At 46.4% G+C, this 25,108-nt stretch overlaps 1 protein-coding gene across 3 annotated transcripts; it reads right to left on the bottom strand.

The window, feature by feature from the left end:
• Positions 1-16: 16 nt before the first annotated feature.
• Positions 17-25,108, bottom strand: LOC100769643 (sulfotransferase 1A1). Of its 3 annotated transcripts, none has more exons than XM_027404648.2 (10): positions 22,645-25,108; positions 3,596-3,746; positions 2,601-2,752; positions 2,379-2,504; positions 2,199-2,296; positions 1,384-1,510; positions 1,195-1,289; positions 556-736; positions 293-432; positions 17-189 (listed from the first exon to the last, which is right to left on the bottom strand). In XM_027404648.2, the coding sequence occupies exons 3-9, from the start codon at positions 2,746-2,748 to the stop codon at positions 320-322; spliced, it is 888 nt and encodes a 295-aa protein (XP_027260449.1). In that variant the 5' UTR covers positions 2,749-2,752; positions 3,596-3,746; positions 22,645-25,108; the 3' UTR covers positions 17-189; positions 293-319. The 3 variants fall into 3 exon arrangements, with proteins under 3 accessions (XP_027260449.1, XP_027260450.1, XP_027260451.1); XM_027404649.2 differs by having other exon boundaries at positions 3,596-3,741; XM_027404650.2 differs by lacking the exon at positions 3,596-3,746.

Below are 25,108 nucleotides of genomic sequence, written 5' to 3'. Positions count from 1 at the left end.
GAGGGAGAAGGCCCAGTCAGCTCCCAGTGACATTTATTCTTTCAGGTAAAATACAGTTTATGTCTTCTGTTGTTGCATGCTTGGGTTCCTTTTCAGTGCACGGATCAATTGCTTTCCTGACACGTGTTGGTAAAACCCTCTTCATTCAGATACTACCCAAGTCCTGTTCATTCTCTGAGCTCAGATTTCCTGTAGGCATACAATATGGGTGCATCATATTCTATTCTTGAGGTCATACAACTGGATACATCATATTTTATTCTTGAGGTCATAATGGGTTATGTCAGCTTACCTTCATTCCCAATATAGCCATATCCACTTACAGATTGCAACGGAACTTGAGGTTGCAGCCTGCCATCATTTTGGTGTAGTGGGCATCAAATTGCTCATTCTGAGCTACAGTGAAGGTGTTTTTCCAGTCCCCAGTGATACCTGAAGAGGGAGAGAGACTGTGTAGAGTCCCAGCTACAGGACCCATGTGACTTCAGGTTTTGTTGGTTGCATCCAACCTCCCTTCCCCAAATCCTCCAAATACCCATCCAAGCTACTACCTACCTTTCCTCATGAAGGGAGAAATATCATGGTCCATGACTGTAGTGGGGATGGTTGTGTAGTTAGCCATGGGGTTCTCCTTCATCTTCTTGAAGGATGTATGCTCAACAATGATATCCACAGTCTCCTCAGGCAGAGAGCGTCCCAAAAACTCTAGGACCTTCTTGATCTCCCTTTTGGGATTCTGGAGCATAGAGATAATTTTGGTACTCCTTGGGATAAGGTTGGGGGATCACCCACAGGGAGCGGGCCACTTCTACCAAGAAATTTTCAGACCTGATGCCCTGACTCTTGAGTCTCTTACCCTGATGCAAAATAGGTAGTTTCCTACCCTGCCATCTTGGCATGATCCCAGTGGGTTCATTTTGGCAGAGGACAGGGACAGACTTTGATCTCTGGTACCCATACTTGGTACCTCTGGAGCAGGGAGAAGCAAGAGCAGCAAGCCACCAGATCAATAATGGCACATGACTGACACTGCACCAAGATAAGAGCTGTGCAATGTCCTCTGCTGAGGTCCTGAGCCAGGAGGTAATGGGAGGTACTGGTCTGGGGTGGGGCTGGGATAGGGATGGGGCTCGGCCAGGTGAGTGAGGTTCCTGCCTGTGAGACACAGAAGGAAGTGGTAGCAGGCAGTCTCACCTCCTTCATGTCTTCATAGAAGAGATAGAGAACAGGGTGAGTTTGTGTCAGTTCCCACCACTCCTTCACGTGCTGGTACCACGACCCATAGGACACTGGGGAAGAGGGCAGGGTACAGACACAGTCCTTGTTAGCACCAGCTTGTGCCCCTCAGCTCCAGCCCCCTCCTTGGTACAGACTCAGATTCACCTTTCCCAGCCATGAAGTTCTCCAGGAAGATATCCCAGGTATTTGGATCAGGGTGCACCTTGGCCATGTTGTAGAAGTTATAATAGGAGACAGCCACATCCTTTGGATTTCGGGCAACGTAGATCACCTGCAGGGGCAAACAATCCCTAGTTCTGGTTCCTCCTGTTTTCCTGTCACCACAGGACCCAGTGAGGTGTCATACCTTCTAGCACTTGAGAACTCTCAGCACTTCTTTTAGGGATGGCAGAAGAGAAAACAGGACTAGAAGTTGACTTGTTGAGATTTCGTGGTAGGGTACCACTGACCTGAGATTACACCTTTGATGCCCAAGTCCTGGCTATTCCATAATCTATATTTTATCAGACTCCTTTATTGTCAACACATCCACATGGTAGGTCAGAGTTCCACCATCCCCTTCATCCATGTCCTGTGAGCACCTGGACTCTGCATCTCTAGTTTACACTGAAGAATTCCGTTTTCCTTGTTATCTGAGTCCTTCCAGAGTGACAGCCAGAGATCCTCCATACAAGATGAAACAGGGCTTGAGTAGCCCCATAATTCCCAGCAGAATAAATCAAAGCTATGGTGACCCCAGGGACCCTTGCACCCTCTCACTTTACCCACCTCCCTGTTTCCCTTTCTTTTTTTTTTTTTTTCCTGCGATTTTTAAACAGGGTCAGATGCAGCTCAGACTACTAGTCTTTAACTTGCAGTGTAGCAAAGGCTATCCCTAAACTCCTGATCCTTCGGCCTCTACTTCCCGAATGCTGGAAGGTACCACGATAACTGTGGTTTTTGTTTTTGTTTATTTTTACCTTGATCTTCTGATCCAGCAGACTCTGAGGGAGCAAGGACAGAGGCAGATGTGTCTTAATTAGCCGTGGGTCTGGTGTCTCTTCCAAAGATTCAAGACCTACAGTTGAGCAGAGAACTTAGTTAAGCTGGGGCCTAGTCCTACCTCTCTCCACTTGTGTCTAACATCCTGGTGCTCATACCCGAGGGAACTCCTGGGCATCGAAACTCAAGGAAGGGCACCCGGGCATAGATGGGGGCCCGGCGACAATTTTCTGGCTTGCCACCCTGGTAGATCATGTCCAGGATCTCACTAATCCAGGTAGTACCTGAAAAGCAGGGAACAAGAAGTAAGCATGACCCAGAGTCTGGACCTGCTTGCTACAATGAGATCTGTATGATGTTATGGGGACCCCTTTGCTTACCAGACTTTGGGTATGTGCTGATAAGCAAGTCATCAGGATGGGGTGTAAAATTCTGCAATGGCTCAAGAGCCTCTGCAAAGTATTTGATGAGTGGGATGCCCTTCACATGCACCAGTGGTGGACGGGAAATATCCTTAATCAACTCCATGTTGCTGCATTGAGAACAGAGTAAAACTCACTTTTTTTTTCTCACAAGTTCACAATACTGTGCTGAATTCTTGCTTTAAGATTGAGATCCTGGCCAGGCGGTGGTGGGGTATGCCTTTAATTCCTGCACTCAGGAGGCAGAGTCAGGCGGATCTCTGTGAGTTTGAGGCCAGCCTGGTCTACAGAGTGAGTTCCAGAACAGGCTCCAAAGCTACACAGAGAAACCCTGTCCCGAAAAAACAAACAAAAAAAATTGGGATCCTGAGGCTCTGACAGTTTACCCAGGTGGCAGGTAGACCTGGGATCAAAGGCAAGTCTAACTCCAGCAAAAGTTACTACTTTGGCTACATCGATGCTTACCTGCAGAACTTTCCATGTCCCTGGTGCCCAAGCATAGTCCTGATATTTAAGCACTCTGAAGTAGAACCAATACAGTGTTTGGCATTTTGGGGTAGATACCAGCATGTACTCAGGTGGATGGCCAGCTATGGCACACGGGTGCATCTCCCCACTTTTCCTCCTTGGGCTTCCTATTACCTTCAGAAATACCCCAAACTATCAAAACCTCTGAGACAAGCATAACCAATTTAGCTACTAAGCTTGTTGCCTGTTGCCAGGGAGAGATTTTCTACTAAAAAGGATTCTAAAACCAGCCAGGGAAGAGAGGGGGAACTCAGACAAGCTACAGGTGCTCTTCTGAGGTGGGGTTTGCACAGGGAAAGAGCAGAGAGGTTAGAGGCCTAGTCAGGGGTCAAATAGACTAATCAAGATAGAAGAACTAGCTGGCCTTGAATATTGGAACTTGTAGCTGGGCAGGACAATGGTGGCCACCCTACTGTGCCACTCACCTGATTCTGAGTTCTGAGCGTCTCCTCCTCGGTGCACAGTGGTAGGATCTTTGTGTGGGAATGTAGGAAATGCAGAATTGGAATTTGAGCTGAATGAAGATTTGTAGGTCCCAAGTGGGAGGGAGTGGGAACAATGCTAGGACTGGCTGTTCTAAAAAAAAAAAAAAAAAAAAAAAAAAAAGTGGGTGGAGATGGGGCGTTACCCCCACTATGGACTGTGGATTTAACCTATAAAAAAACAAGGGGGAAAAAAACAGAAGGACAGAAGGAAGGTAGTTTTATTTTTACACTGTTTGTGGTTCCTTCCTCCTTTCTTACCTAAACTTGGGGGTAGATCATAGACAGTTAATACAGTCTAGCAAAGGGAAGACAGTGGCCAGATGGGGACAGAGCTACTCAACATTCCTGCTGGCTCCAAGCCAACCTTGAGGACACCCTGGGTTTAGATCAGAGCACCCACAGCAATACTGGAAATTCTGGCTGACCTCAGAGAAAATCCAGAATGGTGAGAGGGACCAAGGTCAGCGAACTGGAGGTACAGTAGAGTAGGGAAGGCTGTTCAAGGGAAAGACCTGGAGTCTAAAGGCCCTGGAAGGTGCCCCTGCCTCATGGCTGCTGGGCTACCTCATCCAGTGCCACACATGACGGGTAAACAGTCCCTAGAGGACTTTCACCCAACTCTGGACTTGGCAAGCAGCCCTGCAAAGACGGGAGATGCCTGCAGCTGAGTCATAAGGCCTTAGGTAGGAGAAGAATCCCACCCTCTTGATCTTTGTCTTCTGTTGGAGTGAAGATGCAGTGTGAAACTGCACTGCGTCTGTAGACCCTTACAGAGTTGTCATCTCAGGAGAGCTGCAGAAAGGCAGGTGACAGGACACTCCAGGAATGACTTAGGAATTTCCTTTTCTCTAGGGGAAAGTTTGTTTGAAACTGTCTAAAAACTGATGACATGTCTGCTCTGAGGTATGATTGGAGATATGAGGGAGAGTACAGCCAGAGAGAAAGAAGTAGACTGGGCTTGGCCATGAGGGTTGGGGGTTGGGTAGCAAGGGATGAAGACAGAAGAGGAAAGAGAGGAAAGAGAGAACATGCCCACAGCAGAAATAGCAGCGTTGTGAGGACAACGAGAAGCTGAGGGGAAGCTTCTGAGCTTGGCGAGTTTAGGGTAGGGGTTAGGGTGAGAAGAGTTGGGATGCTAGCAGGGACTCTGAAATGTGTAATGGGAACTTATGGTACTGAGGGAGCAGGAGGCCAGCATGCTCTAATAGGTGCCACAGGTAGCCGTTTGTCCCTTCTGCCAGTGATAAGGAAATGGCTGCTTTGGTAGAGGGGAACTGCTTTACAGGTTCCTGAGGAATTCTGGCTTTTGACTAGAATTTAGACCTGACAGAGACAAGGTCTCACACCGTAAGCTGAACAGGAATTCACAATGTAATCCAGGGTGGCCTTGGACTTGTGGCAATTCTCCTGCTCCAGCTCCCAAGTGCTAGGATTACAGGTATGAACCACCACACCCAGTCTCATCAGGAAAGCTCTATGCTTGGAATGAAGATGGATCGCTGAAGGAGCTCTGGCAACACAAGCTTCCCAGAAGACTATAAACTCAATTGTTTTTCTTGTGGGTAGGCATTTGGATCCATTGTCAGGCCTTAGAGGCATGGGATCCACTAACAGGAACCTGTAAGGGGGCGGGGGGGGGGGCACTAACAAAATTTGGCACCTAAAAAGGAGAATCCCCTCTCAGAACTTGGCATCTATGTAGAGAGGATCCCGTCTCAGAACTTGGCGCCTGTGGAGAAGTTACTAACAGAGCATAGCATCTGTGAAGGGTGGTGTCTAGTTGCAACTCCATACTTTTGACTGGCCTTTCAGCCTTCTGGGCCCTGACCATCTATGCCCTGTTTCAGCTTGAAGCAGCTATAGGAAGGATGTTTGCAAACATGTGGCTGACACAGCCACTTTTCATTGTCCCTGAAAGAATAAGGACGGAGAGCAGTCACGTAGGAGGACAAAAAGGCGTGTACCACCAACACCCGGCTAGGATGTCTGCTCTTAAGGCAGAAAGCCTTGGGGAGCCTGGACTCCTGAGGCAGAGAGGGACTGGAAAGGCTGGCAAAAACTTCTGTTGTATTCTTGAAATCCTGGAAATTAGAGTACATGATCCAAAAGGGCCTGAGGCTCAGAGGAACCTTAGCCCAGAGTAGTCATTAATTTACTGACAATTACCACAAAGAGACTGACAATAGACAACACAACAAATAAACAGAATTGATGAGACATACAGAAGGAAGAACGCTGCACGCAGGGACCATGAATCCCAAACCAATCCCCAAGGGCCATAGATGAACAACCCAACAGCCAGAAAAGGGGTTGAAGTGTCCCAGGGCCCCTCTGCCTACTCTTATTGAGCCTACCTTTTTCAGGACACCAGAAACCAGAGAAAGGTTACCAGTTGGCCAAAACCAATAGAACAAAGTTTGCCAGACTGGAGTGTACCCCCCCCCAGAGCCAGGATTATGTGAGGTCCCAGGTTTCTGCAACAAAGATGTTGGGGCCTGGGCTGCACAGTGATGGGGGACAGACCACCAAAGTTTATTAAACCAGAAGCAAGCTTTATTCCAGGAAAGAAAAAAATCTCTGCCGTGCTCAGAAGCTTACAGCTATAGCTGTGACCACAGCCAGAGTTCGGGCTTCTGAGACTGGCAATGGGGGCTGGTTTGGGGCCTCCTCTTACCGTAAAATCCAGCACCAGATGTGAGTCAAAGAGCTTTCACAACTTTGAGGTCAGGCTTAAAGTCACATTATATTGTAAGTTTTACAACTTTTATTTATAGGATGTTAACTTAGGATGTTTGTGAAAGCCTGTGGCTGACACAGCCATTTTTCACTGTCCCTAAAAGAATTCAAGGCAGAGAGTAGAGTCACGTAGGGAATACAAGGCAGAGGGTCCCCTAAAGGCAGCAGTTATAAGGTGACCTTTGTCTGCTGTACCTGCCTAGCTGGGAAGCTGGGAGGTGGGAAAACATTGTTAAAACTTTACCTCTGTACACAGTGGCTGCCAGGATGTCTGCTCTTAAGGCAGAAATTGGTTGTTAAAGTTTAACAGTGACTGCCAGCTTTTTGTTTGGGCTACAATTTTATATTTCCATATTCCTGGACCCTGCATTTCTGTATTCCTATTTCTGAACACTTCAATTTCATTCACTCAATTCTTGTTTCTACCTTTACCCTATTTTTTTTTATTGTATTTTGAGATAATCTCTCTATTGTGTAGTCCTGGCTGTCCTAGAACTAGATACGTAGTGCAGGTTGGTCTCAAACTCAGAGATCTCTCTACCTCTGCCTCCTGAGTGCTGGGATTAAAGCATACACCACCATGCCCACTTAACACTGTTTTTTGGCAGTTTATTTTCTGTAGTTATTAGTGGTATCATAATTGACTGCAGTAGGTTTAAAGTACTTTTTTTCCCCAGAGACAGGGTTTCTCTGTGTAGCAGCCCTGAATATCCTGGAACTTACTCTGTAGACCAGGCTAGCCTCCAATTCAGAGATGCACCTGCTTCTGCCTCCCAGGTGCTAGGATTAAAGGCGTGCACCACCACCTCCCAGCTAAAATGCATTTCTGTATCTGGTTTGACTTGCTATTGTTGGTTGGCTGGTTGTTCAACTGTTTGTTATGTTTTTTTTCTGAAGAATACTGAGGATTAAGTCCTCAGATGAAGGTCACATCCATCCCAACAGACTCACAGATCAGAACCAAGAAACATGAAAAACAAGGTGCCATGATCCCTCTAAAGGAACATAACAGCTCCACTGTCAGATCCAAGATACTGAAACTGGGGTAAAGTGCTAGAGGAAGAATTCAGAAGTTGAGTAGAGCAATGGTTGAGTGGTTAAGAGCACTTGCTTCTCTTCCAGAAGATCTGAGTTCCCGAGTCACAGCTGCTTAGGGGTTTGATGCTGCTGCTGTCTTGTGGGCACCTGCACTCACATGCAGACACACACCTATCTACACATTTATTTTTTTTTACTTGTAAAAAATAATGGCTTCAAAGAGAACAGGAGACAAAGTAAGAAAATAATTCAGGACTTGAACAAAGTTAGCAATGCGGATGCAAAACTCATAGCAAGGCGTGTTTTGGATGAAGAACATAAATGTTAGAAATAAAAAAATGGACGAATCACATTTAAAAAAAACAGTAGAAAATACTGCCAATTAACAGACCAGTGATAAAGACTTATCAGGAATGGAAGACAAGGCCAAAGGAATACTATAGTTAGCAATTAAGAGCAAAAAATACATATGCATAACCACAGCTTACAAGAACTTTGGGATAATGTCAAGAAACCAAACCTGACGGTATCCTGTTGCATATTTTTAATTCCTGAGAGGCAGAGGCAGAAGAATTACTTGAGTGATTCTATTCCAAATAAATCTTCTGAAAAATTGAATACTAGTTGAAATAAATGTACCCTACTGTTCTAAGGTGTGATTGGAATCATTGTATTCTACTGGTGGGTGGAATAAAGGAACACCGTGTCCAGCAAAGTTATCTTTTATAATGGAGGCATATACATTTTAAGAGAAGTACAAATTAAAGCAGTTAATGATCAAGTCAGCACTGCAGAAGGTACTTAGAAGGAACCCCAAACACAGAGGAGGAAGATAGTGCCAATCACAAGAGCACAGAAAAAGAATAGCATGCATAAGAGGAGCTTTTGTAGTTTACTTTCTGCTACTGGGATATAAACACCATGACCAAAAGCAACTTGGGGATGAAGGGGTTTGTTTTCCTTGCTTTCAGGTCACAGTCTATCACTGAGGGAATTCCTGGAAAGAACTCAAACAAGCAGCAGCAAAGGCAAAAAACATGGAAGAGTACTGCTAACTGGCTTGTTCACTCTGGCTCAAGCTTAGCTAGCTTTTTGTTGTTGAGGTGGGGTTATTACATCCAATAAACAAGGAGGCAGGTTTATCTAATCTTGGTAGGAACATTCTGCAAGAGGTCAGTCTGCAGGCTGTAAGCATGTGGGAGTGGACATTTTCTGCAATGTCAGCATTTGCCCTTTGGAGGAAAGCTTTGCCAGCCTGCTGAGCCTGCCTTTCCCATGAGTCCTTGATAGGCCACGCCCAGGTAAACAGCAAACTCACTCTGATAAGAGTGCCACCCATTTGTTTTTTTTTGTTTTGTTTTTGTTTTTTTAATTCTGGGTTTTTGTTTTGTTTTGGTTTGTTGTTTTGGTTTTTTGAGACAGGGTTTCTCTCTATTGCTTTGGAGCCTGTCCCAGAACTCCCTTTGTAGACCAAAAATGGGATTCTTAAAAGAGATTACAGCAGGGGACTGGAGAGAAAGGTGGCTCAATGGTTAAGAGCACTGGCTGCTCTTCCTGAGGATTTGCCTTCAATTCCCAGCACCCACGTGGCAGCTAACCACTGTCTGTAACTCCAGCTCCAGGAATCTTAACACTTTCACACAGATACACATGCAGACAAAACACCTATGCACCTAAAATTAAAATTTAAAAAGACTGTAATTTTCCTTTCTCAACTTTACTCGGCCCAGATAAGAATGTTTGCAGAGAGCCTGTATCCCAGAACAATCTATCTTGTCCAAAGCAAACAACTCCAGGGAAGAGCGACTTCAAGCTCTAAAATAACCCCCACAGGGCTGGAGAGATGGCTCAGCAGTTAAGAGCATTGTCTGCTCTTCCAGAGGACCTGAGTTTAGTTCCCAGCAACCACATGGTGGCTCACAACCATTTGTAATGGGATCTGGTGCCCTCTTCTGGCCTCAGGCATACATGCAGAAAGAGCACTCATACATAAAATAAATCTTTTTTTTTTTTTTTTTTTTTTTTGGTTTTTCGAGACCGGGTTTCTCTGTGTAGCTTTGGAGCCTATCCTGGCACTCTCTCTGGAGACCAGGCTGGCCTCGAACTCACAGAGATCCGCCTGCCTCTGCCTCTGCCTCCCGAGTGCTGGGATTAAAGGTGTGCGCCAATGCCCGGCCAAATAAATCTTTTTTTAACTTCTTTATTGAATCTTTGGGAGTTTCATATCATGTGCCCAATTCTGCTTACGTCTGGGTCCTCCCATCTTCCCTCATCCCTGTTGCATCTCTCCCATGAAAGAAAGCAAAGTAAGCAAGCAAGTAAACAAAGCAAGAACAAACAGCAACAACCACAAAAAAACAATAAACCAAAATAGAAAAAAAACCACAACCGATACAGAAAACTCTCTGCTTCTCCTTCTCTCCTGCCTCTCTATCACCTCTTCATTGGTGGCATTGGAAGCTCCGGTGTGTCATATAGTACACCCCTTTGTCACATCAGCCTAGCCTGACTTACAACTGCTCATTGACTCTGTATTGGTCCTAGTGGTAACCTGTGCCACAGAGTTCAATGTAGACCCCAGCTTCAGCTGGGCCACAGACCCAGACACGGTCTCAGGGGGCAGCTAAGCCTGGTCGACATCCTTGTTCTAAGGGGTAGCTCTGGACACTCAGATCAGGACGGCTCCAATGGCAGCATGGCCCCTGAACACCAACAAGGCCACAGGATGCGGCCCAGACCCCAGGCTTCATTTGGCCTTTAGTGACACCGTTGGGACATGGGCACCAACACAGACCTCAGCTGCAGTAGGACCACAGGCACAGACATGGTCCTCGGCAGCAGCCTAGGCCTGGCAGTCACCATGGCCCCAAGTAACAGCAAAAACCACCTAGATCAGTCTGGCCCTGGGGCAGCATGGGGATTTCAGGTCTAGGAGGCAGCCCAGCCCACTGGAGTCAGCATGGCACTGGACAGCAACAGGAGGTATGGACATAAACAGGGACCCTGGCTACTGCTGGACCAGAGACCCACATGTGTCCCTTGGTAGCGCCTGACCTGGACATCGCCGTGGTCCGGGGTGGCAGTAGACCTCCCTCAGTCTCCTCACTACTGTCACCAAGGACCCAGATGTCAGGCTAGCCTCCAACATCTGCCCAGTCCTCTACATCTACCTTTCTTCCTTCATGTGTCTTCCCGAGGCACATGGACCATTCTGCTTCTCTGTCTCTCCCCATTCCTGCCCCTTATTTACCTAAAATGAGGGAGGCACCAGGCAGGACCCTGGCTGTCTTCCCACCAGCCTGGACCCAAAACCAGGGCTGACTTTCTTCTGCCTGCTGGGAAAGGCCCAGCTAGGTCCCATCTGCCTGGATCTGCATTGGGTTTGGCATTCAATAAATCTTTTTTTTAAAGTGGTTTTTGTTTTTTGGGTGTTTTGTTTTTGAGACAGGCTTTGTGTAACAGCTCTGACTTTTCAGGAACTCTCTTTGTAGACCAGGCTGGCCTTGAACTCACAGAGATCTGCCTGCCTCCATCACTCGGCTACTTATCTTTCTTAAAGATTTCCCTTTGTAGAAAGTTGTAAGGTATCTGGGCAGTGGTAGGGTACACCTTTGATCCCAGAACTCTGGAGGCAGAGGCAGGCAGATCTCTGAGTTTGAGGCCAGCCTAGTCTACAGAGTGAATTCCAGGACAGCCAAGGCTACACAATAAAGCCTGTCTTGAAAAGTTGTCAAGTGGTTTCCTGAGGTATACCAGTTAGACTCAGGAATGAGGAGTGTTGATGTGCTAACCCTCAGGGTTACAAACACCCTGGTCCTAAGTAAGCATGGGCCATTTTGTTTTTCACATCCTTGCTTGGGATGTTTCTAGAAAAATGTTTATTAATAAAATAAGGGGCCAGTAGGATGGTTCTGTGGGTAAAGGTAGTTGTCATGTAATCTTGATAGCCTGAGTTAAGGTCAGCCTCGGGTGTAGTGAAACCCTGCTTTAAAAAGGGGGGGGGGGTGATGGTGGAAGAAGAGGGGCTGGAGGCTGGAGAGGAAATAGTTAAGAACACTGGCATCCTCTTGGAGATTCACAGCCATCTATAACTGCAGTGCCAGGGGATTTTTTCACCCTTTTCTGGCCTCTATAGGCACCAGGCATAAGCCTGGGTGGGTCCTCCAGACTGCAGTCCACCCGGGGGAAGACTAACTCACTCCCAAGCCCCGAAACATGGCCCATAACCCGTGGGTGCTTCAGCCTTTGTGGCTGGACTTCTGTCCTCGCCTTGAATCCCCACTTCCTGGAGATATCTCGGATCTCCCTGGTCACACTTGCTTCGGAGCCCACCACCCCAGTCATTTCCCAATCCCATGTCTGGACGCGCTGGTGAATGAGTGCTTAGCAGAAGAGCTCCCGCACACCCATGCTTTAGAGCAGAAAACTCTGACCTGAGAGCAATGGAAATGAGCGGCCCAGGCCGGAACAGCCATTAAGTTGTAAATGGGGACCTGGTGTATCAGCAGCCCCTTGGGTGATGGAGGGGCTCTGAGGTAACTACGGGACTTGACTTTTCCTGCCTTCACTCCAGCCACTGCTTTTAGTACACCTGGATGGATTCCACTGGTTTTGGTACACTTGGATGGATTCCTCTACCTGCCTAGGTCTTTTAGGTCCCAACTTTTAAAAAAATGAAAGCTTGCCGGGCAGTGGTGGCGCACGCCTTTAGTCCCAGCACTCGGGAAGCAGAGGCAGACGGATCTCTGTGAGTTCGAGACCAGCCTGGCCTACAAGAGTTAGTTCCAGGACAGCCTCCAAAGCCACAAAGAAACCCTGTCTTGAAAAACCAACCCCCCAAAAAAACAAACAAAAAAGAATGGGCATCCCAACCTCCTCTACCTGTGGTATGAGAGGTAGAGAGAGACCTACCACATACAGGGGAAATGGGCTGGGTTTCAGAGAATCTCAGCTGGGGAGAATGACAAGCAATGGACACCTCCTATGCATGGTGAAAAGGAAGAAAGCCAACAAAAGCACAAATGAATATTAGGTCCCCTTCACCCATCCTAGGGGCCACAACCTCATGGATCCCAGACAAGGGAAAACTGGCTGAGAGGCCTATATATCAGCCAGCCAGTGGTGTCCTTTGGGGAAAGACAACAGGTTTTGTGATCAAGTATAAATTCTGCACCACCGGCCCCAGCAAGCTTCACACCATCCTCCCACAAGGCAGGGTGTGCAGAGGGAACAGGCCCAGCCTCTCTAGTACCGCTTCTTTGTTTTGTTTTTGTTGTTGTTGTTGTTGTTTTGTTTGTTTGTTTGTTTGTTTGTTTTGGTTTTTCGAGACAGGGTTTCTCTGTGGCTTTGGAGACTGTCCTGGAACTAGCTCTTGTAGACCAGGCTGGTCTCGAACTCACAGAGATCCACCTGCCTCTGCCTCCCGAGTGCTGGGATTAAAGGCGTGAGCCACCAACGCCCGGCCTGTTTTCTTGTTTTTAAGATTTTATTAAGTATAGGTGTTCTGCCTGTATGTATGCCTGCAGGCCAGAAGAGGGCACCAGATCTCATTGTAGATGGTTGTGAGCCACTCTGTGGTTGGTGGGAATTGAACTCAGGGCTTCATAAAGAGCAGCCAGTGCTCTTAACCTCTGAGCTACCTCTCCAGCCCCCTCTAGTACCACTTCTTTGGTTTCCAATTTTTTCAGGTGCTATAAGGGGCCATGGGCCCAAAACAATGCAGCTTAAAGCCCACCTTTGTAAGCCTTTTAATGACCTTTAAGTTTGCAGCTTAAAGCCAGCTCTGTGAGCCTCATATAACCTGTAATTAGACACCGTCTGGCCAAGTGGAACTGCTAACTGCTTCTGTTCCGAGAAAGGGTCTGGGGCTTTTCTGTTCGCTGTTCCAAGGAAGACCACTAGATGTTCTGGCTGATAAGAAGAATGTTCCAGTCCCAGCAAATACCTGATGTTCCTTCTGTTATTCCCTCCAATTCTATTGTTGCAGGGCTATTTAAGCCCACTCTAAGCCCCAATAAATCGAGACCTTGACATTGCACAGATGGACTCTTGTCCTTTCTTGCGCCGCTTGGTCTCCTTTCTTTCTCTCGCCCATGACTCTTTCAGGCAGCCCCCCTTCGGAACCCTGAATAACTGGACCCACGGGACGGGTCAAGTGGCGCCTGAACAGGGACCCGAAGTACGGTCAACTGTCAGACGGCGAAAAGACAACCCGGGACAAAGAGGATCCTGTAGACAGCTAAACTCGAGCTCTCTCCAGGTGGAGGTAAGTTACCAATCATTGCCGTCCAAATGCCATGGGTACTTTCATTAGTAAGGAGTTAAAATTCATAACAGAGTTCCAAATAGCATTCAGGGAGAAAGGAGTAAGAGTTAAAAAGAAAGATAAAAAGGAGTAAGAATTAAAAAGGAGAAGATAAAAAGAAATAAGAGTTAAAAAGAAAGATTTAGTTCATTTTTTCTGTTTTATTAATAAAGCTTGTCTATGTTTGATTTTAATGGGACCAGACATAGCTCCCCAGACCTGGGAAAAGGTTGGGAGAGATTTAGGTAAGATGTATGAGTTAAACCCCCCCCCAAAAAAATGTTCCTAAAGTTATTCTTAATTATTGGGCTCTTCTCAGGAACGTCATTCAGAGCCCTGAACTCGTTGGTGAGAGGTCTCGCCTCTTGCTGACTGTTAAAAGACTTCCTTCAGAAGTCTCGACCATTGTCATGTACAGAAGCCAATGACCGACCTTCCCCCATTCCCTCAGCCCATGCTCTCACCCTCCCGGGGCTCTGCATACTGGCAAGCCACAGCGGACTCGCTGGTCTGCTCGTTGCTGGCAGCATTTCTTAGAGGCAGTCAAGCTTGGAGGCTGCAACTTACAGCCTTGGGAGATGCCGCCATGGTTGATGGCTAATTAATGTATATAAATGCTATTGATACAGCCAGACAGAAACTGTTTTTGAGACTTATAGAAAAGGCAACATATTTAAGCTTAGAATTGTTCAAATTTTGGATGCTCATATTTCAATGATTGACTATAAGCTACTATGTTAAAATTTTCAATTAGGGATTTTTCTTTTCTACAAATTGATCATAACCTAGGCAAAAGGAGAAATGTGAGACGTATGCAAGTTATGAATGAACGGTGTGGCCACACCTGGATGCGTGATGTGATTGTGAATTTATGAATGCGGATGAATGGAAATGCCTAAATTGCCTTGGATATGATTAGAGATATTTATTTACATTGCCTCGGATATTGTTTAAAAAATATCAAAATCACTTTAATAGAGTCAAAAAGAGCATCCAGTTAATGAGTCAATGTCTTAACAGGAAAAATTATGATTTGAGCCCTAGGAGATAGTCAATTAAAAAGTTAGCAAAAGTTTATAGCATTAGCTTAGAGATATGAGGAATCTATGATACTATAAAATTTGGCAGATGAGAGGATGTAGGTCTTACTAAAATTTTATGGTTAAAAAAGGACATCTAGAAAATAAGGGTTGATGCATGATTTTGAGAAGGATTTATGAGAAGCCTCAAAAAAGAGCCAACCTGTTAGATTCACAGCTTGGCAGGTCAGCTAACATGCAAGTGAGGTCTTATCAGCTTGTCAGCCTCAAAGATTAGATTAGAAAAGGCTACTCAGAAACTCTAAATAAATCTAGAGAACTGTTAAAGACATATGTTATATTCTAAAGAAATTAGAGCTTAATAGATAGCAATTGGAAAAGATAGTTTAAAATTCTTTTAAATGAGTTTTTTAGAAATTGTTATAAAACATTCATTGGTTAAGTACCCTTTTTGGGACATCTAATGATGATTTAAATCCTTTAAGTAAAATTCTATAAGGAGATAATGATCCAGATATACCCAAACAGCTAACTAGAAAGGTAGACAAGTTCTATAATTAAAGGAGGCGATTCAGCATCATCAGATATATTGACTATGCAAAACCATGGGAAGCTTATGTACTCCCCACAAAGCATAGTCCGATTTCTGGTTTATGGCAGAAGGAACCATTGCTATGGTTGCGCCTACCCGTCCACCAGCCTAAATATTTAAAACCCTTATTTTAAAGCATTAGCCTACATGGTACAGAAATGCCATATAGGCCTAAATTCCCTTTTTTTTTTTTTTTTTTGCTTTTGACTAGCATTTCAGCCTTCTTGGGTCCCTAACTTCGTCCCAAAGTCAGCAGGAAGTAGCATGGAAAAGAATGAATCGCCCATTTTCCCTGGTTGAAATGCTAAATCAAAAGAAACTCCCTTACATGGGGGAATGCCAATATCTCTCACTCCCTGATGGGGACGCTGGAGAGACAACAATTCCATGATTGCTCTATGCTGCCCTAAAAGAGGAGTGCTGTTTCTATGTTAACCATTCTGGAGTTATTAGGGATTCCATGGCCAAGCTCAGAGAAAGACTCAACCATCGGTGAAAGGAACGGGAGTCCCAACAAGGCTGGTTTAAAGGAATCTCCACCCTCTTAGGACCCCTACTTATTCTTTTACTGCTGCTTACTTTTGGGCTATACATTCTTAATCACCTACTCCGATTTATTAAAGAATGCTTATCCATAACCCAAGCCCTAGTTCTTAATCAGCAATATCAGGCTCTCAGGCAATAAGCAGGACCATGGGTTTTAGGATTAAAACCTCACAAAAAAAGATGGGGGAATGAAATATTTTAGTTTGCTGAGAGAAAAAGTTTTAAAAGATTTTAGTTCACAGAGAGAAAAAGTTTCCCACAGGCCTTGGCCCATTACAAGGGGGTTGGCCCCAACCCCGGCCACATCCTATGGTTTAGACGGGGGCAATCGCCAAGACAATCCTCTTTGGGTCACACCTGGCTGGCCAACAGACAATCAAGGACTTTCCAGGGTACGTTCTATGGTTTTTCCTTTGTAGAAAAGCAAGTCACACCTGGGTGACCACTCTAACATGAGATCATACTTTGTAATCAATCACTTTGTGCCCCTTGCCTGTATGCTGATCTGCGGTTTTTTCCTATATAAGGAGCTTGTAACCCTTGCTGGGGTGTGCAGCTTCCCCGATATTGCTGACACCCGAATGTGCATTCGTTCAATGTTTTAGAAAGTATTTTAGAAGAGAACCAAGTATGATACATGTCTCCTACTTTAAGCAACAGTTTAATTGATGGTTTCAGAACAATGATTTATGGGTGATTGTCTTGGCTAGGTTTTCAGGAAGAATTAATAATCAGTTTCTAGCTCATGAACTGTTACAATTTGTACTAATGCATCTTTTGTATTTCTGAAATTATAAAAAGCAGGCCTATAAAAATATGCTATGTTAATTTTTACCAATGGTTCTATTGGGAGAGTCACTTATATAGGTTATTAATAGAAAGAAATAGATAGAGCAGACAGCTCTGGCTTCAGCTCAAATAATTAAACTGCAAGCCGTTATAATGGTCTTTTAAATCCTGGTAAATAATTCATTTAATTTATATACTGACAGTCACTATGTCTTCAAGGATCTTATGGTAATACAGACAATTCCATACATAGGATTCAATATTAGATTAATTTGAGCAAATTCAAAATGTATTCACCTAAGAGAATTATCATGTTTATGGGTCACAATGGGAACCTATTAAATAGGCCTTTCCATGATTACTAGCCAAATGGAATGAATTAACTGATTAACAAAATCAGTTGATTTGCCTCAAATAGAAAAAGCTCAACAGGCTTGTAACTTTCTTCATAATAGCAAAAGTCTAAGTAAGAAATTTGGCTTAACCAGAGAGACTGCTGGTCAAATCATCAAACAATATAAAAAATGTCCACAATATGGCTATGGCTAATTTAAGGATGAATCCTCAAGGCCTGCTCCCCAACCATTTATGGCGAATGGATGTAACTCACATTACAGAGTTTGGCAAGTTAAAAATGTGCCACTCCACAAACAGGAGAAGCCACCAGGCATGTTATAATCACTGTTTAAGATGTTTTGCTTACATGGGAGTGCCAAAAGTTATAAAAAACAGATAATGGGTCTGGATATACTAACAAAGCTTTCCAGCAATTTTGTGCTTAATTCCCGAGACCGGTGCTACAGGGACAGCCCATGTGGCCTAGTCCCACCCAGCGTGGACCTGCCTGCTGAGCCCGTAGCAGCGGGGACGGCTGGGCCTTTGGGGACACAGCATGCTGCTGACTTGCGGGAGTGAAACGCCTGCCTCCGTGCTTCTGTAGCGGCGGTGAGACATGAGGCTAGCCCAGAAGCCAGGCAGTGGTGGGGCACGCCTTAATCAGCCAAAGATAGCCTCTGGCATCCATCAACGGCTTAAAATTATACTCAAGCCTTATGGAAAGATCCCCTAACTTACAAATGGCACGGACCAGATCCGGTCCTCATTTGGGGAAAAGGACATGCATGGATTTTTGATACTCAGGCCAATAATGCTAGATGGTTGCCTAAATGCCTTTTAAAACTAAATAATCCACCCAGGGGAAGCCCCTGAGAAGCCTTCTAATTCTGCTTAATTCTAGATAAAAGATGCTGTCTTTTTGGCTACTTGTGTTTCTCACCTTCAATTGCCATTGCTGCTGGAAGCCCTTATCAGATCTACAACTACACCTGGATGATCCTCAACCAAGCCAGTGATGCTGCCAATGCTTCCACAACTATTACGACCACCCCCTCCTATTCCCCCCTGATAGTTGATTTATGTGCTTTAGCCCTAGGAGCCTCTCCAGACTAGGGAACCCCTGACCATTTTTCCCACCAGAACCTCCCTCCTCCGCTGACCTTATTCTCTCCTTATTCTTCAGGCCCCTCATCAAGCCAACCACTCCCTTATAGAGGACTGTTGGGTCTGTTATTCTTCCACCCCTCCCCTTTATCAGGGAATTGCAGGCACTTGCTAATTCCTACCTTGCCTGTTCTACTTGATTAACTACTTAAATTGTCACCTCTACCTTTTCAAAAACTAACCAGATTCATTAGGTCTCAGATTGACACCATCCTCGAAAAACTGGTTTTGGTCCACTACCATCTCCTAGAGGCATTAGATTCTGAGCTGCCTGACGACTATAAAAACCCCCACAGTCCTAAAGGACTGGAATTCTCAGGCCTTAAATCCATGGTAAATGCTTCTGCTTTAGCCTTACAGTCCCTTAATAATTCTCGCTATCAGGAATGCTGGATTTGCTTTTCCCCTCGGCCGCCCTTCTATAAGGGCATGCTAACTTTCAAAAATCTTCTCTTCACTAATGAGACTTCCTCACTAAGATGGCATTCCATGAATCATGAGGGCTTGACCTTAAGTCAGGTCTCAGGCAAAGGCCTCTGTATTAGAGGACCGGAACTCCATTTCCCAGAACCCTTACAGCCAATGTGCAACCAAACTATCATTATTAGCCAGTCATCTACAAATGTAGCTGTACCTGATGGAACTTATTTTGCTTGCTCTCAGGGACTCACCACCTTTTTTCCACCTTTCAGTTCTAGAGAGTAAAGATTATTGCGTTTTGGTACGGCTGTTGCCCCGCCTAACGGTACATGCCCCGGAGGAGCTGCTCCCTAGCTGGGAGGAGAGGCCCCGTCACAAGAGAGAGCCCATTACAGCCATCACTTTAGCTGTCATGCTGGGCTTAAGGGCAGCTGGAGCCGGGACAGGAATAGCTTCCCTAATAACTTCCAAACAGCAATATGCACATTTGACTCAATTGTCCCAAGCAGTAGATAAAGATATAAAAGAACTACAAACAGGACTCCAAAATCTAAAGGACTCTCTGGTCTCCCTGTCAGAAGTGGTACTGCAAAACAGGAGAGGACTGGATTTAATTTTCCTCAAAGAAGGCAGACTCTGTGCAGCTCTCAAAGAAGAGTGCTGTTTTTACAAAGATAAAACTGGGTTAGTGTAAGATAGTATAGAAAAAATGAAGAAAAATCTAGAGGATAGAAACAAAGAGAGCAACAAGAGTCCTGGTATAAAAATTGGTTTTCAACCTCCCCCTGGCTTTCTACTTTGCTACCATCTCTCCTGGGACCTCTTATAGGACTATTGCTGCTGATTTCTTTTGGCCCGTGGGCCCTCCAAAGAATGACTCGCTTTATAAAAAGTCAGATAGATTCACTTCTCCCTAAAGATTTTGTCTCCGTACAGTATCACCGGATCCAGAACCCAGGTGATGAGCAGCGTAACGAGCAGAGCGAACCAGGCAACCCCTTGGGCCATCAAGAGAGGCTTAATTTTTCTAAACTGTTAAAGGTCTAGTCACAGGCTTTAGAGCCATACTTGCCATCCCTAGGCATGCAACACTTGTAGCCCCGGGTACAAATGGCCGCCTCGACGACGGTCAACTTCCTTCCCTCCTTGACTAATCTAAGACATGGGACCCCTGGATGGCGGGTTTTTATCACCCGAAGACGGGTAAAGTCAGTGAGGTGGCAAGGTCGAACTAACCTAAGACAGAGACGGTCATGAGCAAAGACCCCCTAAGAATGCTACCTGTGGCCTAGTCCTCACCTCCCTCCTTTGTAAAGGAAAAAATAAGAGGGAGATATAAGGGGCCGTGGGCCCAAAACAATGCAGCTTAAAGCCCACCTTTGTAAGCCTTTTAATGACCTTAAGTTTGCAGCTTAAAGCCAGCTCTGTGAGCCTCATATAACCTGTAATTAGACACCGTCTGGCCAAGTGGAACTGCTAACTGCTTCTGTTCCGAGAAAGGGTCTGGGGCTTTTCTGTTCACTGTTCCAAGAAAGACCACTAGATGTTCCGGCTGATAAGAATGTTCCAGTCCCAGCAAATACCTGATGTTCCTTCTGTTATTACCCCCAATTCTATTGTTGCAGGGCTATTTAAGCCCACTCTAAGCCCCAATAAATCGAGACCTTGACATTGCACAGATGAACTCTTGTCCTTTCCTGTGCCGCTTGGTCTCCTTTCTTTCTCCCGCCCATGACTCTTTCAGGCAGCCCCCCTTCGGAACCCTGAATAACTGGACCCACGGGACGGGTCAAGGTGCTGTTGAAACAGTTCTGCATGTGACCCTAGCTGGACTTGACCTTCTGTGGACGCCCACATCCTAGCAGCTTTACTCTTCCTTCTTTTTCTTCTTTTTGATACAGGGTGTGATGAGCCAAAGCTGGCCTGGAACCCCTTATGTTTTCTCAAACAGACATATCCCTGCCTCTGCCTCCCTAGTGCTGGGATTAAAGGCGTGTGACACCATGCCTGGTCCATCCTGTCACAGCACCCAGTGGGAGAACTGTCTCCTGAGCTGCCAAAGGAGAAACAGGCTGGGCTGTTGCAACCTTGTGGTATGGATTTATACAGTGCTTCTTCCTGGCATGGGTTGGATGTGGAGCATCCCCCAAAGCATTCTTGTTGAAGCCGTGGCTCCAGCTGGGCAGCACCACTGACAAGTGACTGACCTAAGGTAGGGATCGATCCACTCAGGATTTATGTTTGGATGGCATTTCTGGGAGGTGGTATATATGTGGAGGCGGGGCTTGGCTGGAGAATTGCACAGCACCAATGGCATTGTAGTTCCTTCCTACTCCCCCAAGTGTGTCCGTCATGATACCCTGGCTCACCAAAAGCCAGAAAAAAGATACACTGTGTCCTGAAGCCTTGAGTCAGAACAGACCTGGAGTTCTATTTTATTCACAGTGAGGATAAACAAACTAACACAAAGTCTAAAGTCAGGTTGCTCTCCTGAGGGGCCACACACAAGGCAGGCATGGGTCTTGCCAGCTCTCTCCCATGTTCTGTGAGAACCTTGTTCTGTGGCTTCCCTTCTCTTAGATCCACGCTATGAACCCCACAACACTGACAGGCAGATGGCCTCTCACTCAGTGAAGCAGCTGAGACCTCGGCAGGATCAAGGGGCTGTCTGCAGCTATCTAACGATGCCCTGGCTTCTCACCTTGACCTTCTGCTCCAGCAAGCTCTGGGGGACCAGAGCCACAGCAAGTGTGTCTTGAGGAGCAGTGGGGCTGGGGGTTTTACAGAGCCTCAAGACCTAAGCACATGTAGGGAAGGGGTGCTGATCAGGACCCTGGTCCTCTTTCCCTCAGCTTCATTTCCCCAGGGTTCCCTTACATACCTGAGTGGACACCGGGGCTTTGGAACTCTAGGAAGGGCACCCAGATATAGATGGGGGCCTGGTGACAGTTCTCTAGATTAACATCCTGACAGATCATGCCAATTATCTCACTGACCCAGGTGGCACCTTGAAAGGAAGAACTGGAAAGTGAGCTGGGCTGAGGGCTCAGCTCTGCCAGCTGAGGTGGCAGCTGCAGGCCTGATTATGGGGCTCTACTGGCTTACTGGACCTTGGGTACATGCTGATGAGCAGGTCATCGGGAAAGGCTTGAAAGTTTTGCAGTTCAGCAGTCCCCTGTGCAAAGTATTTGGCCATCAGGGATGCCCTTCGGATACACTAGCAGGGTATGGGGGAATTCCTGCACCAGCTCCATGTTGCTGAAACAGCCAGCCCACTTCTGTTGGTAGCATACCGCTACCACTTGAGGCAGGAGGCTTGGGGAGTCTAGCACTCGGCTGGAGCTCACTGAGCCAGCAAGTGGTAGGACTGTGACTGGAAGGTGGGTCTAACTTCAGGGTAACCTGAAGAGCACCACTCCAGCTGTACAGCAGTTCACCTGAAGAACAACATTCCGGGAGCTCACTACCCCCACTGGTGGCCAGACCATTAAAGAACTCTTGGGGGTAGAGCTCTTTACCCTCAAGATGCAAAGTTTGTCAGCTTCCCAGGAGATGCCACACTGTACCGGAGAAGGTCCCCAGGCCCCTGCCCATGCTCACTGCTTACAGCCAGCTTTGTTTCTCCAACTACTGTTTCTCCCACTGTAACTGTCAGTCTGTAGCTGTGGCCTCTGTGACCCTCCCCACTGTGGCCCTCCTTGAGCTTCTCAGGCCATCCACTTAAGGCAGCCACTCAGGGTGTGCACTTCTTAAATCTCAGCCCATTTTCAACTTGGCACTAGGACAAATATAAGGTTAGGTGAGGTTCTGAGCTTGTTTGGGGGTTGGAGGCTCCTGTGTGCATGAGCAGAACTGCTGGTCAGCTGGAGTTGCCCCACTGAGACGGGGTAAGCGTGGAGAAAGAGCACAGAAGAGGAAAGTCCAGGCAGAGGGCAGATAGGAGCTGCCCTCACAACCAGAGCAAGCCTCCTGTGGAGCGTGTTGGAGGGCAAAGGCCTTCCACCCACCTCATGCAGGCACTCACCTGATTTAGGAGGATCTGGCCTGCGGCCTCCTGGGCACACAGCTGACTGTGTGTGCAGTCTGGGGAGTGCAGGCTCTTGGGGCTAGATGTTTTTGTAGGTCCCAGAGGGAAGGGCTTAGAGCCAGCTCTAGAACTGGCTGTTTTCCTAGGAAGGGTGGAGTAGGAGAAGCTTTGTTTTTGTGCTGAGACTTCATGAAGGAAGTAGGGTGTTTCCTCACCCTCGGCAGAACCCCAGCTAGAACTAAGCTGATTGCATCTGCAAGTCAAAAACTGGCTGGCCCTGAGCTACAAAATAAAAGGACAGTATGTGGAGAATGCATAATAGGTGGACTCAACAGCTCTGGAAATTCCACCCCCCGCAGGATGGGTGTTTTTCTAACACACCAGGTCAAGGGAGAGAATGACAGCACGAGATGGGTGGGGCTAGTTTCCTTTCAGTTGGCTGAGGACCAACAGTGGGGAAAACAGCTGAAGTAGAGCTCTCTGGTTTGTGAGAATTTGAAAGTAGTGATAGGGTGTAGCCTGTGAAGGGCCCACGGTGAGTCAGGGCAGGGGAAGCTGTGTCTAAGGGTCCTAGGAGCCACCTCATTTGAATGGTGATTAGTGGGGTGGGACTGTCCGTGAAGGCCCTAGAAGGGACCTCCACCTCATGATTCCTGGGAAATGAGCCAGAGAACAGTGTGTACAGGGCTCTGTGGAGAGCAGGCAGCCCTCTTCCACCATCCAGTCTCAGTGCTCATATAACTGGCCTGGCAGAAATGAAGACCTAACTAGATTCTTGTGTTTCTCAAACTGACGATCAGATCATTGAAACAATGGACTCTAAAGAAATGGGAATTTCCTCCAGGAATATCATGCTGGGGGTGGAGGGAGAGAAGAAAGGACCCCAACTAGAGGGGCAAGTTGTCTCCCTGGAAGAGATCTCAGATAGTTCAACAATCTGTCCAGTTACCTTACAGGATGAGACGGAAGCCCAGATGGTGTCTGGACCTTGACAGGGACTGCTTTGATGAGCATTTCCTTGGACCTCTATTTAAACCATGATCTCACTGAAGGGCCTTAAAGATGCACTCAAGGGGTTTGCTGGACCTCTTTATCCCTCTTCCCAATATGGCTACACTGAGTGAGTTTCCCTTTTCTGCTTTGAATGTTTAATTTGGTTCTTTCATTGTCTTATTGAGGCTGGGTGATCAGACTGACTTGGTATTGGTTGACTCACAAGTTCAGTAACATCTAGATTAAGATCTAGCAGCAAGCTTGGCCCTGGAGGCCTGTGGGGCTCTGCAAACAGAGGAGGGTTGGCAGGGTAATGCTGAGTGAGGCAAGAAGGAAATACGGTTCAGCAGGACTCAGTAGCCAGTGTTGGTTCAAACTTGTAGAGTTGGGCACTGCTTATTTAAGTACAGTACAATTTTGGAGAGAGTTTCCTAATGTAACATGACCCCTTATGTACAAGGAGATGTGATTACATCGAAACTCTTCTCAAAGTACATTTCACTCCTTCCATGAAGGTGGGTTCTATTTGTGTTATCTTAAGGGCCTAGGGAAGGATCTGGTGTGGTCTTGGTCATACAGATAGTATAAAGGTCATCTGGGCTATTAGCCACCTCTAGTCCTAGTTGTGGGAGCTTAGGGGAGCCAGGTATAGAGTGGACCTACAGATAGCACAGGGGCTCACCCAGGCTGTTAGCCACCTCCATTCCCAGCCTTCTAGGCAGAAAATATACATCTTTCCCCTTGAAAAGACTACTTTGGGTGTTTAATATTCTTGGTTTCCCTGGCGCTTATTTGTGAGCACAACAGAGACACGCAGACCCTAAGTCACAGGTGCTGGTCTCCTGAGCTTTTAATTATTCTATTTAGCTTCAGCTCTAGACTTTACACATTCCAGCTTTATCTGAGGGGTTCTCAATGGGGGAATCAGCCATTGGTATGTCTGTGGGGGCATTTTCTTGATTGTTGATTGATGTAAGAGGGCCCAGTCCACTGTGGCCCAGTCTACTGTGCCACCCCTAGGCAGGCGGTCCTGGGTTTTGTCAGTTACTCAAGCATCCCCAGAGAGATCGAGCCAGTAAACAGCCTTCCTCCTTGGTCTGCTCCAGGTATCCACCCTGACTTCCCTCACTGATGGGCCATTACCTGGAAGTGTAAGATGAAACAAGCCCTTTCCTCCCCAAATGGCTGGTCCCAGTGTTTATCACAGCCACAGGAAAGCAATGGAAGACAGTAACTGTTACCTCTGAGAAAGACAAGGGAGTAGCAAGGCCACATGGTCAGGCCCAAAGCCTCAACTTCACTTCACCCCTTCCTGCCCTTCTCTGAGTAAACACCAGAAGGTAACCTTAACTCAGTTATTTGTTAAGATTTATTTATTTATGTATGTATGTATAGTGTTCTGCCTGCATGTGTGTCTACAGGCCAGAAGAGGGCACCAGATCTCATTACAGGTGATTGTGAGCCATGT

Source organism: Cricetulus griseus, chromosome 3 (assembly GCF_003668045.3).
Source record: "Cricetulus griseus strain 17A/GY chromosome 3, alternate assembly CriGri-PICRH-1.0, whole genome shotgun sequence".
NCBI lineage: Eukaryota > Metazoa > Chordata > Mammalia > Rodentia > Cricetidae > Cricetulus > Cricetulus griseus.
This window is presented reverse-complemented; position numbering and strand designations above follow the sequence as displayed.